Source organism: Nannospalax galili, unplaced genomic scaffold, assembly GCF_000622305.1.
Source record: "Nannospalax galili isolate Female #2095 unplaced genomic scaffold, S.galili_v1.0 scaffold898, whole genome shotgun sequence".
In the NCBI taxonomy this organism is placed as follows: domain Eukaryota; kingdom Metazoa; phylum Chordata; class Mammalia; order Rodentia; family Spalacidae; genus Nannospalax; species Nannospalax galili.
The window spans coordinates 772780-787834 of NW_008342399.1; the positions used below are offsets into that span (position 1 = coordinate 772780).

Consider the following 15055-nt stretch of genomic DNA (forward strand, 5'->3'; position numbering starts at 1 on the left):
ATGTAAAGATAAACATGACAGACAATTCAGAAATGAAACTCTTCAAGGTCTAGCTAAGAAGCTGCTCTTACTTTCTCCCACTTTCCTCTAGAATACAGTATCTTACCTTCTTTTCTTTAGATGATTCTGTTCCTTTTCGAATTCATGAAGACCGAAAGAAAGACTCAAATTGGAAGTGCAAGAACTGGCTGGTGACATGAAGGGCTGCAGGGCCACGGTGTTTGCTATCCCTTCTCGGTCCCCACCAAGTGGGTGCATGTGGGGACTGGGGCCAGGAGGAAGGACATGTTTGCAAGCCTGAGACCCTAGGGTGGACCCCATGGAGTCAGGGCTGGTGTGGGCAGAGAGTCCCTCTATGTTAATATAGTTGATATCCAAATCACCAACCTGGAAATTAGAAGAAAAAATTTTACTCAACAAAACCAGGAAAGAGTGGTTTGGTTAAGAATGAATGAAACTTTCAGAGTTAAAAATCTCCACCTAATTTGTTTTTGTTTTTGTTTTTCTCATTCGTGCTTCATGTAAGTACAGGATTCCTTCAAGGTCTGTCTGTGTTCAAAAAGGAAGACTACTTCATAAACTTATTCTTTATTATAAAACCAGAAACTGATTCTGCTTTTCACACTTTATGAACCCCAAACTCAAAATGAGTGAGTGATACTTAAAATACTTGAGAAAACACCAAAAACTATGGGGTTTTATTCAAAATGCATTTCATCAAAACCTTGGTAATCAAGTTAATGGTGGGTACATAAATCTGGGTCTCTCCAAAAGCATCACCAAAGGAATAGCAAATCAAGCTACATAAAATACATTGGATAGTTAAAAGACTAGAAATGCCCCAAATTTCAAATTACTTTTAAAGAAAACAAGCATTAAATCCAGCAAACACCACCTCAGCTCACACCATAAGACTTTGGAGAGAGTAGGAACAGTCTGGAAATAATCAAGAGAAGAAAGAAGAGGGAGCCAGAGATGGGCCTGAAACTTCTCTAATGTTTATCAACAGAAAGCTGCCCAATCTGCACTCATGAAAACAACCCTGTTGATGAAAACGCTTGCTCTTAGAAACAGGCTTAAAAGTACTTGTGATTTAGGTAGTGGTTGTCCAAAAGCATCATCTCTAGAAAACAGCAAAAAGGAAGAAATTAACACCATTTGGAGATAGGGATGGAGGCTGAAGGAGTAGTTCAGTGGTCGAGTGCACGCTTAGTATGTGCAAAGCCCTGGGTTTGATTCCCAGCACCGAAAAGAGAAAGGAAAAGCAGAACGAATGGAAATGTTAGGGTCCTAAAATCATCAAGCATTATCCTAATAATTTACCAAGAAAACCCATCAGCAAATGCTTAAAGTAGTAAATAAGAATCTAAGAGCAACAGAAAGGGCTGGGGTCATAGCTCAGTTGGTAAAGTGCCCACCACCGAATCAACAACTTCAAAGAGACCATGACTCATAACATACAGTAGACTCAGGTGAGGTGGTGCATGCCTTTAACCCCAGCACTCAGAAGGCAGAAGCAAGCAGATCTCTGTGATATCGAGGCCAACCTGGTCTACATAGTGAGTTCCAGGCAGGCTGGGCCTCCAGGAAGACCCTGTCTCAAAAAGATTTTTTTTAAATGCAGTAGAAAGTGTCTGAAGAAAACACCCAGAATTGAGCACTGGCCTCCACACACATGTACACACACACGAACATGTACATATCCACCATACACAAATACATACACACACACACACACACACACACACACACACACACATAAGAGTAACAGAAAATTTGTGGAAACTCAAAATAGTTCCTAAAGAATATTAAGAATTTATAAAAGAAAAGAAACTTGGCAGATCAATGATAAAAATCATCAGAAATTTTCTTTTACCACATAGATCATTATTGAGACAACTGGCTAATCCTGACTAGAATCTGATGATAGCTAGCAGTATTTTGTCAGTGAGAACTTCCTGATTTTAATAAATATGTTGTGTTTATGTAGAGTTTTAATAAATGTGTTTATGTTTTTAGGAAAATACATCATGAAAAATTAAGTAATAATCAAGGAGTCGAGGGGGAATCAGTTACCCACCCACCAAATCAGTCAACTTTAGCTACATGTGGGGGGAGGGGCAAAGGATATATAAGCCGAGAACACCAAGAGGCATCTCTCTCACCATTTTGTGTGGCTGTCGGGAGGTCACAGGATCTGTATTTGAGAATGAATTTTATGGTATAGCCATAAGTGCAGTATGCCCACTCTTCTGTAAATAAACCCCTACCCTATGCTCTGTTAAAATAATAATAATAATAATAATAATAATAATAATAAATAAAATATTTTAAAAATACATGTTATGTACAGAATGCTTATTATAGTATTAAATGCAAAAATAAAAATTAAATTATAAAAATTGGCAAAAAAAAGAAAAATTAAGGAATAAAAAGACATCATATTTTCTATTTATTCTCAATGTTAAAATTTTACATTTCTAGTTTGGCCATTTGCATGCACACATGCACCAAAACTCAATAAAACAGTAAAGTAAAATATAAAGTATTAACACTGGAGGAGCTGGGCTAAAAGGAACACAGAGACTCTTTGTATTAAAGCTATATAGGCCTGAATTACAGCCAAAGAGATGTTTTTGTGACATAGTTTATATGATAAAGAAAATTTCAAAGTAGTTTTCAACATATGGATTTCTTTACCATGTTTTTCAAGATTGCTAACCTTGAAAACGGATGGGAAACAGCACAGCATATGAACTAAGGATGTTCATGTTTCTGAGTCAGGTTGAAGGAAACAAAGGAGTTTAGATCAAATTCTTTCCAGATATTGTGGAAATTTACTATTCAGAAATTTGTCCTTGCTATTCAAGTGTACAGAACATAAAAAAGCTCTAAGATGTAATGAACTTTGTGAGTTAGGTGCACTAGTTTATTTCTCGGTTTTAATTGCATAAACTCAGCAGTCTTTTGCTGCTTCCGTTTATTGAATTAAGTTGCCTCCATTCTCTTTTTCTTATTTGTTTTATATTACTAAAGCAATATTTAGCTCATCCAAAATATTTCCAATGGAAATTATATCCTAACTTCATCTTTGGTTTAGGAATTTTTTTTTAATTTTAGTGCATTTGGGAATACTGTAAAGACAGTTTCTCTCACATAAAATTGAGGCGGTCATAATTTTAGTTAGTTGGGGTAAATGGAAGTACTATTACTATAACTCTCAGTGATGCTCAGAACCAGATAAATAAAGATGCAAGAAGTCTTCCATTTAAACTACGGGGGGAAATGTAGCAAAAGAAAAAATTCATTAAAATCAGAACATGACAAATATCAGCAACTGAAATCTATAAAACACTGATGAGAGAATTTTTAAAAGACACAAATAGATGAGACAATAGCCATGTTCTCATGGCTTGAAAGAACTGACATTATCAAAATGCCTAAAATGTGACCTACGGGTTCAACGAAACACCTGTCAAAATTCCAATGGCATTCTTCACAGATACAGAAAACAATTCTAAACTCTGTATAGAACCACAACAGAGCCAGCGTAGCTAAGGCAATGTTGAACAGGAACAAAGCTGAAGGCTTCCTGCTCCCTAGTTTCCGAACATATTACAAAGTTACAATAATCAAAACAATACAGGCTTAGCATAACAACTGACACATAGATAAATGGAATAGAAAAAAAGGTCTCAAAATAAGCCCACAAATACATAATCAACTAATCTTCAACAAAGGCACTGAAAGTATGACAGATAAAGGATTGCCTTCTTGATAAACAATACTGGGCAAATTAGACATCCACATACAACACAGAGCCATCGGATTCCCTTCTAATACCATACACACACACACACACACACACACACACACACACACACAGAGAAATCAATCCAAAATGTATTAACCATAGAATCTGAAAACATAAAAGTCCTACAAGAAAGCACAGGCAAAAAGCTCCATGACTTTGATCTTGTCAAAGATAGTCTTTTGATATGCTACCAAAAGCACAGGCAGTAAAAGCAATGTAAATAAGCAAGACTACATAACCTAAAGTCTCTTGCAGCAAAAGAGGCCAGCAAAAAAATAAAGAGGGGGTGCTTACAGAACAGTAGAAAATAGTTTCAAACCATATATCTGATAAGGAGTCAACATCCAAAGTCTACACAGAACCTGTACAACTCAATAGCAAAACAAAACAACCAAATAATGTGATTTAAAAAGAGGCCAGGCATGGTGGTGCATGCTTTTAATCCCAGCACTCGAAGGCTGAGGCAGGTGGATCTCTGTGAGTTCAAGGCTAGCCTGGTCTACATAGTGAGTTCCAGGCAAGCTGGGGCTACAGAGAGACCCTGTCTCAAAAAGACCAAAACAACAACAAAAAAAGGCAAAGGGCCAGCAAGGTGGTGGCTCAGTTGGTAAAAGCATTTGTCAGGCAAACCTGATGGCCTGAGTTCTATCCCTGAAGTCCATTGTGAAAGGAGAAAACTGACTCCCCCAAAGTTTTCCTCGTTTCCACACTTGCACCATAGTCTGTGCACATCTGCACACACACACACACACACACACACACACACACACACACACACACAAACACACACACACGCACTTGTCACCACCACCACCAACAACAACAACAACAAAAATAAAATAATTTTTAATGGTCAAAGGACCTAAATAGACATTTTTCCAAAGAAGACTCTAACAGCCACCATGCTCATGAAAAGATACCTGTTCGCTAGTCATCAAATGAATGCAAATCAAAACCACAGTGAACTATCACTTCACATCTGTCAATATAGCTGTTACCAAAAAGTCAACAGAAAAGAGTTAGTGAGGAAGTAGAGGAGGGAACCCTACCACACTATTGGTGGGAAATTAATTTGGTACAACCACTGGTGGGAAAATAATTTGGTATAACCGTTATTGAAAACAGCACACAGCTTCCTCAAAAACTCAAAATATAAGGACCCTACAAACCAGCATCCCCACTGCTGGGTACATATCAGAAGGAAATCAAATCACTCTCCTCAACAGTTTGGCATCATTATTTACAATATCCAAGACAAGAATCTCCAAAATGTCCATCAATGAACAAATAGACAAAATATGGCATATGTGAGTCAAACAGAAACAAAGAGACAGAAAGAGATTATCCAGTCTTTAAAAAGAGGAAATTCTGCAAGAACAATCAGTGTTCTTAACCACTGAGCCATCCCACATGGCAGCTAACAACTGTCTGTAACTCCAGTCCCAGGGGATTGGACAGCCTCTTCTGACCTCTGCGGGCATTGCACGACATGGGTGCACTTACCTCCATGCAGGCAATACATGCATATACATAAAATAAAAAATAAATAAAGTATTTAAAAAAGAGGAAATTCTGCATTTAGGATGAAACTGAAGTGAGAAGATAGACTAATTGAAATAAACCAAACACAGAAATATAAATATCACATGAGTTCAGGTATATATGGAATCCAAAGAAGTCAAAACCAGTGAGGACAAAGGAAGTTACGAAGAGTTAGAAAGTGAGGGAGAATGTGCAGAGAACAAGAAGAGGCTACAGACTGCTTATCTCTGAATAGGACACCTATCTAACTTCTGCCACCCCAAGGCTCAGGGGACCATTGTGGAAGAGAGGGCTGAAAGAGTGTAGGAGCCAGAGGTAATGGATGACCACAAGGAAACAGTTTTCCAGACAGCTGGGAAGTTACTCACATGAACTCACAGTAATGGTAACAACATGCACAAGTCCCATGCAAGTTCAAGCCAGACAAAATCCCAGCATAGATGTGGAGAAGTGGGGAAGAAGCTCCAACCCCACCTTGAGAAATCCTGGCAACTGATGGATGCTGGGGGGACAGCGACAGTGTAGTTCAAGGATGGGACTCATGATAGGTTAACCAGGCTCCAGTGGATAGACCCATACTGAAGGATATTTGGAGACACTAATTAGACTATATAGGCCATAATATATATCTATATATCTATATCTATACACACATATTACTGACTACATTAAAGTGCCCTACATTGGGTAAGGGGCAATAAGGAGAGGTGTGGATAGGGGAGGGGATCTAACTACCATCGAATTATATTGTATGCAAATTACAAAAATTCAATAAAAAAATTTAAAGAGAAAGTGAAGGAGATGGAGGCATGTGGATCAAACAGTACAGACTTTCAGATATATGACATATAAATTCCTGAAACGGATATATAGCATGGTAAGTACAGTTATTAGTAATGCATTGTGAATCTGAAATTTGCTAAGAGAGCAGCTCTTAAGCATTCTTACAATAACAAAAAGATAATTATGTGGGGGGACACATATGTTCACTTGGCTTAATAGTGGTCATCATTTCACATCATGAATATCACATTATATGTATATCACATTGCACACCTTATGTGTATGTTATTTTTGTCAACTTTACCTCAAAACTCTAGAAAATATGTATCATCACAAATATGATAATAAATCTTACATGTACCTATCCACATATACCTCAAAGCGGGTTGGCATACACAAAATCCAATTACCCTGAACCCTGAAATGTTGTTCACAGAATTCTCACATGCCTCCAAGCTCCAACCTAGATTTCTACTACAGATGACATTCAGATGGCTTACACCAAGATGGCCATACCAGCTATTTATAACTGATATTGCCTCTGATACATTGGTTTCTCTCATTAATTCCACTCCAACCTCTGCCATTTATAGTATGTATTTAATGTCACAATGCATTATAATACCAAAACAAAAGAGGAGATCTATTCAACTAAAGGACTGAAGCTGAGATCTAGACCAAAATAGTTGATGTTACATAAAACATCTACAGGTAATAAACTATATGCATATTAATAATAAAAATGGTAAAACATCTTAATATCCAATGAGTATGCATGTGTGCCTGTGTATATGTGCACATGTGTGCATTTGTGTAGGGCATATTTCATATGGGGATTAGTCTTTTGGGGTTTTTTGTTGTTGCTTTTAGAGACAGGGTCTCTCTGTATCCTCAGCTGGCCTGGAAGTCACCAGGCTGGCCTCGATCTCACAGAGATCTCCCTGCCTCTGTCTCCTGAGTGCTAAGATTAAAGGTGTGTGTCACCATGCCCGGTTTGAGATTAGTTTTTTAGTATTTTATTTATTATTTTATTATTTTTATTATATGTGCATGAGCATATTGCCTGCATGTATATAAATGCACCTGTGTCATGCAATGTCCACAGAGGTCTAAAGAAGGTGTTGGAATCCCCTGAAACTGGAGTTACAGACAGTTGTTAGCTACCACGTAGGTGCTGGGAACTGAACCTGGGTCCTCTGCAGGAGCAACCAGTGTACTTAACTGCTGAGCCATCTGTTCAGCCCCAGGATTAGTTTTTAAAATAGTGGATAAAAACAGAAATTTCGTGTTGCCAAAATTATCCAAGAAAATCCCTTAAAATTCCCATAAACTAGGACATTCAAAAACCTCATTATCTATAAGATATTTTAACTTTTGTAAATTCAAAAAATTGAAGATCACTAAGTTGGAGAGGGAAAAAAAATCTAAGTACAGCTATCCCACCTAAGCCCTTTCCCTTTATGAGCTTGAACTCACAAAGCTCTGTTGGGGAAGGAATGGAGATATTCTAAAATGTTCCAGCTTCCCTGTGACATTATGCAGTCCTGGTTTCTATAACCTCAATACATGTTAACTGGCATGTTAGGAAAATTAAAGAAGTCATTTGTGTGACAACATCAATTGACTGAGACCAGGTAGACACTTGCACATTGATGGATTTGAATATAAATATTGCCTAATTAGGACACCGACATATACACACATGTTGGGAAGCTATACGGATGATATTGGTCATCCATTACAATTTCTCCTTTTGATCCTACTGAAGAGCTATCTCACTCCTCATCAGGAGCCCTCTCTTCCGGTGATGCTTGGTAGGGTAGGGTGTGCTGTGTTCCCCAGGAAGAATCTGAGTTAATGTTCATGATGGGAGTTACCACAGCAGCACCCTTCAGGGCTCTCAGACTATAATTCTCAAAAATCCCAATGAAGCTATTTCTATCACTTGGGTTTTGGAAAGAGGTGCAGATGTCCCCATCACCTGAGCAAACCTTACCTGATCTATCACCATACAGTTAGCATAGACTTCGTCACCTCCATTCAGCATATCAGAGAGCTGTCCTGTAGCAGGAAAAGTAGGGGCAATCTTGGATTTTCTGACACCATCAAATGAATGATCTAGAAGAAATGAACACAGGACAAAGTAGAATTCATCTCACAGTCAAACTTTACCTTCTTAGTCAAACAAAAAATTTAAAAAGTGCATTTGAATACACTATTTTGCTGTCTTCATACATTAAGATCTACAGTGCAAGTATCTTCTTGTCTATGCCCAAACCTTCTCAGTTTTCTAGAACTTGGATAGTTCTAGGCAGATGAGTATTAGCCCACTTCAAGCTCTGCTTTCCCATCATTAGAGATCTTTAATTTCCTCACAAGCTAAAGTTAACTTCGTTTCTTTTACTAAAAATATGGGTACATTGGTATTAGTCTGTGGTTCTCAAGTATGTGACAGGTTCAGATGCACTGAGTCCTTGCTAACAGCCTAACGACAGCATGAAGCCTGGCCAGCGGCTCGGTACCATCTACGGAACTTGCAAACCCTCAAAGGTGGCTCTTTCCTACTCTTAGAATTACAGAAATGGTTTTGCTTGCTTCCATGCTCTCAGTTTTGTTCCAAAAAGATAAGGTGGCTCAGAGTGGAGTCCTGGAGAGATGAATGAGATGTTCCTGCATTTGCAGAGAACAGACTTGAAGGCAATAAAATCTATTCAAGCCAGGGGCCTTGCCTCCTGTGACTGGCTTATTGATTGACTCTCCAGACACTTCCGTTGAGTCTCCCTATCAGTAAAGACAGATTATCATCATTCCTCAATACTCACATATGCTTATGATGAAGAAATGGGTCTGGTCATGTACAGCAGGTGACACTAACTACTGGATCAATATTGTTACTATTTTATGTTTGCTTTAATTATTATGATCTTTAATCATGATTAGTGTGACGTATAAGGTTATTAATACTAATCATAGTGTCGTACTAACAATAGATTATCAATGTCGTGACTTTAATGAAGTAGATTCAATATTTTATCCACAGTCAATGTTACCCAGTAAGTTTTCTTGAATGGGTACAAAAGGATAGTATTGAGCTGGGCGTGGTGGCACATGCTTTTAATCCCGCACTTGGGAAGCAGAAGCAGGCAGATCTCTATGAGTTCAAGGCCAGCCTAGTCTACACAGTAAGTTCTACTGCCTCATCTCAAACAAAAAAATAACAACAAAGATAAACAAAATGGGGAGAGTACTGCCCCAAGGCCATTAGAAATGGTGTGCCCCACTTTCTGTCTTGCCTATACCATCATAAAATCTAGTTGTGGATCAAGAAAAAAAAATGATTTATAACTACTGAGCTGATAATATGTTAGAATTTAAAATCCTATTCTCCCATAGAAAGCTCTGAATGACATAAAAGTTACAAAAATATATGAATCATACAAATCAAATGACTCTGGCTTCAGATTCCAAATCTAAATCTACTTCTTCCCCATAGCATACTGAGATGAAGTTTTATTAAGCTTCTTAAGAAAACATACAAAATAAAGAAAAGCCTTTTCTTACCTCCATCATGAATTATTTTATTAATTTATTTAAATAGCCAGCAATGTGATACATACAGAGCCCACAGATCCTTCACAAGGATAAGCTTTATGATAGATGACTACCCACCTTCATTCTAATTACACAAAAGAGGTTCCAAATGTTATAAATCAAAATCATGACAAAACACTTTTAATGTGCTGTAAAGTAAGAAAATACCTGCTCATTTGTCATTTGAGAGAATGTTTTGAGAGCAATCATAAGTGATCCAGCACGGCCTTTTGGTGTATGATTAAAACAGCTGAACTGCTCTAAGGTGTCATATTTTCACAGTGTAAAACACCTGGCATTTCTGCCATCACACTTGTGGGTCATTCATCCTCCTCTCTGATTGCTGCTCAATTAAGACTTCATTGACTTCACTATACTAAAAACGAACAAGATATTTGAGACAACCACAAACAATGAATGGATTTCATTTTAAAAACACAGAATCAAGGGGCTGGAGAAATGGTTCAGCAGTTGAGAGCACTGACTGCTCTTGCAGAGGACCTAGTTTGGTTCCCAGCACCCACATGGTGGCTAACAACCATCTAGAACTCCACTTCCAGGGAATCCAATGCCCCCTTCTGACCTCCCTGGGCACTGCACAACATGGGTGCACTTACATACATGTAGGCAAGACACTCATACACATACAAATAAATAAAATATAGTTTTTATTAAAAATACAGAATCAAGAGAAATGCTACCCTGAATTGTGAGGTGCTCATGAATGCACTTCTCTGTCACCAAAACCCTTGATCTTTTTAAAAAATTATTTTGTTTTTCAATTAATTAATTTTTCTTTTATGTGTATGAGTGTTTTGCTTGAATGTATATACATGCCCCAGTACTGTGCAATGCCCACAGAGGCCAGAAAAGAATGTCAGATTGATCCCCTGGAGTTGGAGTTACAGTTGCTAGCTGACATGTGGGTCCTAGGAACTAAACTCCAGGCCCTCTATAAGAGTAGCCAGTACTCTTAACCACTGAGCTATCTCTCCAGCCCCTTATTTTATTTTTATTTGTGTGATTATGCATGTGTGAATACCCATGTGCATACAGGTACCCATGGAGGCCAGAAGTGAACATTGGATTCCGTGGAGCTTCAGTTACAGATGGTTATGAGCTGCAGACATGGGTGCTGAGAACCAAATTCTAATCCCCTGCAAGAGCAAGTGCTCTTAATCAATGATATCTCTTTAGCTCCAACAGCCTTGTTCTTAATGACAAAAGAACACTCTGTCTTCAGAATTCTGACCACTTGCTCCAAGGATGAGCAGGATCAGAAATTACAACTGTTTTCATACATACAGATAGAAGCACTTTTCCCATCATAAATATACATTCTCCATTATAAGTATATATTCCCCATGTGGCATGTCAGGATCTACACAGAATTTGTGTCCGAGTCAAAACATAAACTACAAGACATCTGAGTGTCTTTTATTTTCTGCATGACTGATTGGATTAGGGTTTAGAAAACGATATAATTGAGTTACAAATAGAAGTCATTCTCAAATCTTCAAATCTCTGAAAAAACTAAAAATTTTCTTTATACATTTGGTTCACACATGCATTTGGGGCCAAATCTGACCTGAGCTCATGTACAGTCATGATTTCCTCTACTTGAGCCAATGTTCAGACATTTTGCCACAGCAAAGGATGATCACACTTTCAGTGTCTCCTATGAGAGTCATAACACACAGTGCAAGCACTATACCAAAGGACTTGAAAATTTTGAATTCCAAAACACATCTGATCCAGGTGTTTCAAAGAAGAGCCTGTAAATCTCTACAGTAATGGCCACATTAGACCCAAACTTCCCAAACTTTTGTTATTCCTCTCCCAAATTCACATTTTCTCCATAGTGATGTAACATCTATGTTGCTATACTTTTTTAGTACTTTTCTTCAGATCCACTCACTTTTTATTTAAATGAAATTATTAAGGAAACACTTCATCCCCACCATATGCAGAAAGCCAATACTCCCTGTCAAAAGTAGGAAGGAATTGACATGCTAGAAGCAATAAAAATCAAGCAGTTCAATTAAAATTCTAAACACAGTTGTCTATCCAAGCTGGGGGTTGAGAGGCCTGCCCTCTCTGTGTTATAATTGGAAATTCTGAAAGACCCAAGAAGTGCTAAGGATGTGAAGTACTGTACTTGAGAGTTTCAGTTGTCAACTTGACACACCTGGGTAGAGGGAGCTTTAACTGGGGAAATTGCCTCCATTGGACTGGCCTGTGGCGGTGTCTGTGGGGCATTTTCTTGATTGTTGAGTGACGCGGGAGGGCCCAGCTCACTGTGGGTGGTGTCACCCCTGGATAGGTAGTCCTGTGTTGTATAAGAAAGCAGGCTGAGCATGGGCCAGGAGAGCAAGCCAGTAAGCAGTGTTCCTCCATGGCCTGTGCTTCAGCTCCTGCCTCCAGGTTCCTGCCCTGAGTTCCTACCTTGGGCTCCCTCAGTGATGAACTGTGACCTCGGAGAGTAAGCCAAATGAACTATTTCCTCTACAAGTTGGTACTGGTCAGAGTTTTTTGTCACTGAAATTGAAAGCAAACTAGGACAGGTACCCAACTAAGGCTCTTTCAGTCAGTGGACATATCAAAAGAACTTGATGGGCAGGGGAGATAGCTCAGCCACTGAGGTTCTTGACATGCAAGCATGAAGATCTGAGTTCAATTCACAGAATTCACATAAAAACTAACTAAATAAATAAATAAAAATCTAGGCATGGTGATATTGCTTGTAATCCCAGTGCTGGGGAAGTGAACACAAGTGGATCCCTGGGACTCACTTGGGAGCTAGCCAAGTCTACTTAGTAAATCCCAAGCCAATGAGAGACCTTATTTCAAGAAAAAAACAAGGTAAGTAGCACTTGAGGAATAACACCCATGGTTGTCCTCTGGCCCCAACAAGCACATGCATATACATGCATACATCTGCACATACAGCAACTTAAAAAGGAAATATCTGCTTGTTAAGAGTTTGAATGTAAAATGTTGCCCTCAAGCTCATGTGTTTGAATACTTGGTCCCCAGCTAGAGGTGCCATTCTGAGAGTTTGTAGACTCTCTGGTACATAGGGCCTACCTGGTGGACACTGACAGTCCTTGAAGGATATCACCAGACCTGGTTCTGCTTATCTTCCTGGTTGGTGCCAAATGTGACGTCCCAGCTTCAAGTTCCTGTCCCCACTAACTGTGCCTTGCCAGCCACCATGCCTTCCCTGCCATGAAACTGTGAGTCAAAATAAACCTCCCCTCCCTTGTTACTTCTGCCATATATTTTGTCATGGTGACAATACCTAACACTGTGTAACTATAGGGCAGTTCAGTTTAGTGTAAGGCTGGCCATCTCCAAGACAAGCTGTTCCCAGGGGATTATCCCACTGGCCTAGACTATGTCATCACTCTGTCACTCCAGAGATGACTCTATTATGACAAGGTTCTGTTAGAGGAGGAAGGCAGGACTGTACAAGAATATACTACCGCAGTAAAGAGGGACAATCTGTCTCACGTCTGATTCTGTCACCCCCAGATTCTGAATTGTAGCTGTAGTTAGATCACTCACTGCAACCATCAACAAAATCTGAGTATCTTTCAAATAGCCACCACCTCCACTCATGCAAAGACACATCAATATAACAGGTATCTCTAGAATCTAGATTGGCAAACCAGGAAGTGAGTGACAAGGACTTCAGGGTACTGAGGGTGGCTTCTAATCAGCAGAAGATTGTGAAAGAAAATAGGTCTTCAAGAGTGCTTTCAAACATCCCAGTCACACATATCCAAGTGGCCCACCTATCTAATGTTTCAGTCCAAAGAAAATATAACATTTGTTTTGTTGATTTTTTAAATATTTTATTTATTATTTATGTATATGAGTATATTGCCTGCATATATGTTAACTGCACCTGTGTCATGCAATACTTGAGGAGGTCAGAAGAAGGTGTCAGATCCCCTGGAACTGGGGTTACCTGCAGTTGTTAGCTGACATGTGGGTGCTGGGAATTGAACTCAGGCCCTCTGCAAGAGCATCCAGTGTTGCTGAACGCTGAGCCATCTTTCCAGCCCCAATATTTGTTTTTTTAAAAGACTGGTTTTGGGGGCTGGGTAGATGGTTTGGCAGTTAAGAACACTGTCCTTGCAGAAGACTTGGGTTCAAATCCCAGCAACCACATGGCAGCTAACAACTGTCTGTAACTTCAGTTTCAGGGGATCTGATAGCCTCTTCTGTCCTCTGTGGGCATTGCACAACACATGTGCACTTACCTACATGCAGGCATAACACTCATACACATAAAATGAAAATAATTTTTTTTAAAAGACTGGTTTTCAAGATTTCCAAGAAATATAATTTTATGATTTCTATATGTAACTACTTTATTAAGCATAAAAGTCATTAATCCCCATGCCCACCCCAGAAATGTCTTCAGGTCCTTTGGATAAAGGGCACATGAAAATAATTCACAGTGAGAACACCAGTTGTTTGTCTTAAATGAATGCTGTGATGTAAAATATTTTTCTTAACAGAAAGATAGCAATAATTTCTAATATTTAACAATCACATATTTCAATTATTTGAAATATTTATTTTTATTATATAAAAAGTAAGGCTCTACTCCCATCCAAGTGGCTGTAAATTTCAAATTGGTGAAAGACAGTACACTGTGCTAGATAAAAGCATGGATGAGCTCAGGGGCCAGACTGCCTGACTTCAAATCTCCACCCTACTATCTAGTCATTATATGACTTCAAGAAAGTTACTTAGCGTCTCTGTGTCTCCATTTCCTGATCTTTAAAACTTTTTTTTTAGTGTGTATGCGTGTATTGCCTGCATGTAAGTAAGTGCACCCATGTTGTGCAATGCCCATGGAAGTCAGAAGAGGCTGCAGGATCCCCTGGGACTGGAGTTACGGACAGTTGTTAGAGCCCATGTGGGTGCTGGGATTCGAACCCAGATCTTCTGCAAGAACAACCAGTGTTCTTAACTGTGGAGCCATCTCTCCAGCCCCATTTCCTGATCTTTAAAATAAGGGCAACAACATATTTATCACATAGAACTGCTGTGAGGATTGAGTTAACATTTTAAATATTTTATTTATTATTTTTATTTTATGTGTATGAGTGTATTGCCCTGCATGCATATAAAAACACCTGTGTCCTGAAATGCCCATGGAGGTCAGAAGAGGGTATCAGATACCCTGGAACTGGAGTTACAGATGACTGTTAGCTGTCATGTGGGAGTTGGGAACTGAACCCAGGTCCTCTGCAAGAGCAGCTGGCTAGTGCTCTTAACTATTGAGCCATCTCTCCAGCCCCAACAGTG

General features: G+C 39.0%; 1 protein-coding gene across 3 annotated transcripts in view; it reads right to left on the reverse strand.

Annotated features, from left to right (window-relative positions):
* The window catches only part of Arhgef28 (Rho guanine nucleotide exchange factor 28), a 373543-nt gene that overhangs the window by 112744 nt on the left and 245744 nt on the right, over positions 1 to 15055 (reverse strand). For all 3 annotated transcript variants that reach the window (XM_029566139.1, XM_017799469.2, XM_017799470.2), the window contains 2 exons: positions 8136 to 8257; positions 107 to 387 (listed from right to left, as the gene is read on the reverse strand). In XM_029566139.1, coding sequence (XP_029421999.1) covers positions 107 to 387; positions 8136 to 8257 — 403 coding nt within the window. The remainder of the gene's footprint in view (positions 1 to 106; positions 388 to 8135; positions 8258 to 15055) is intronic.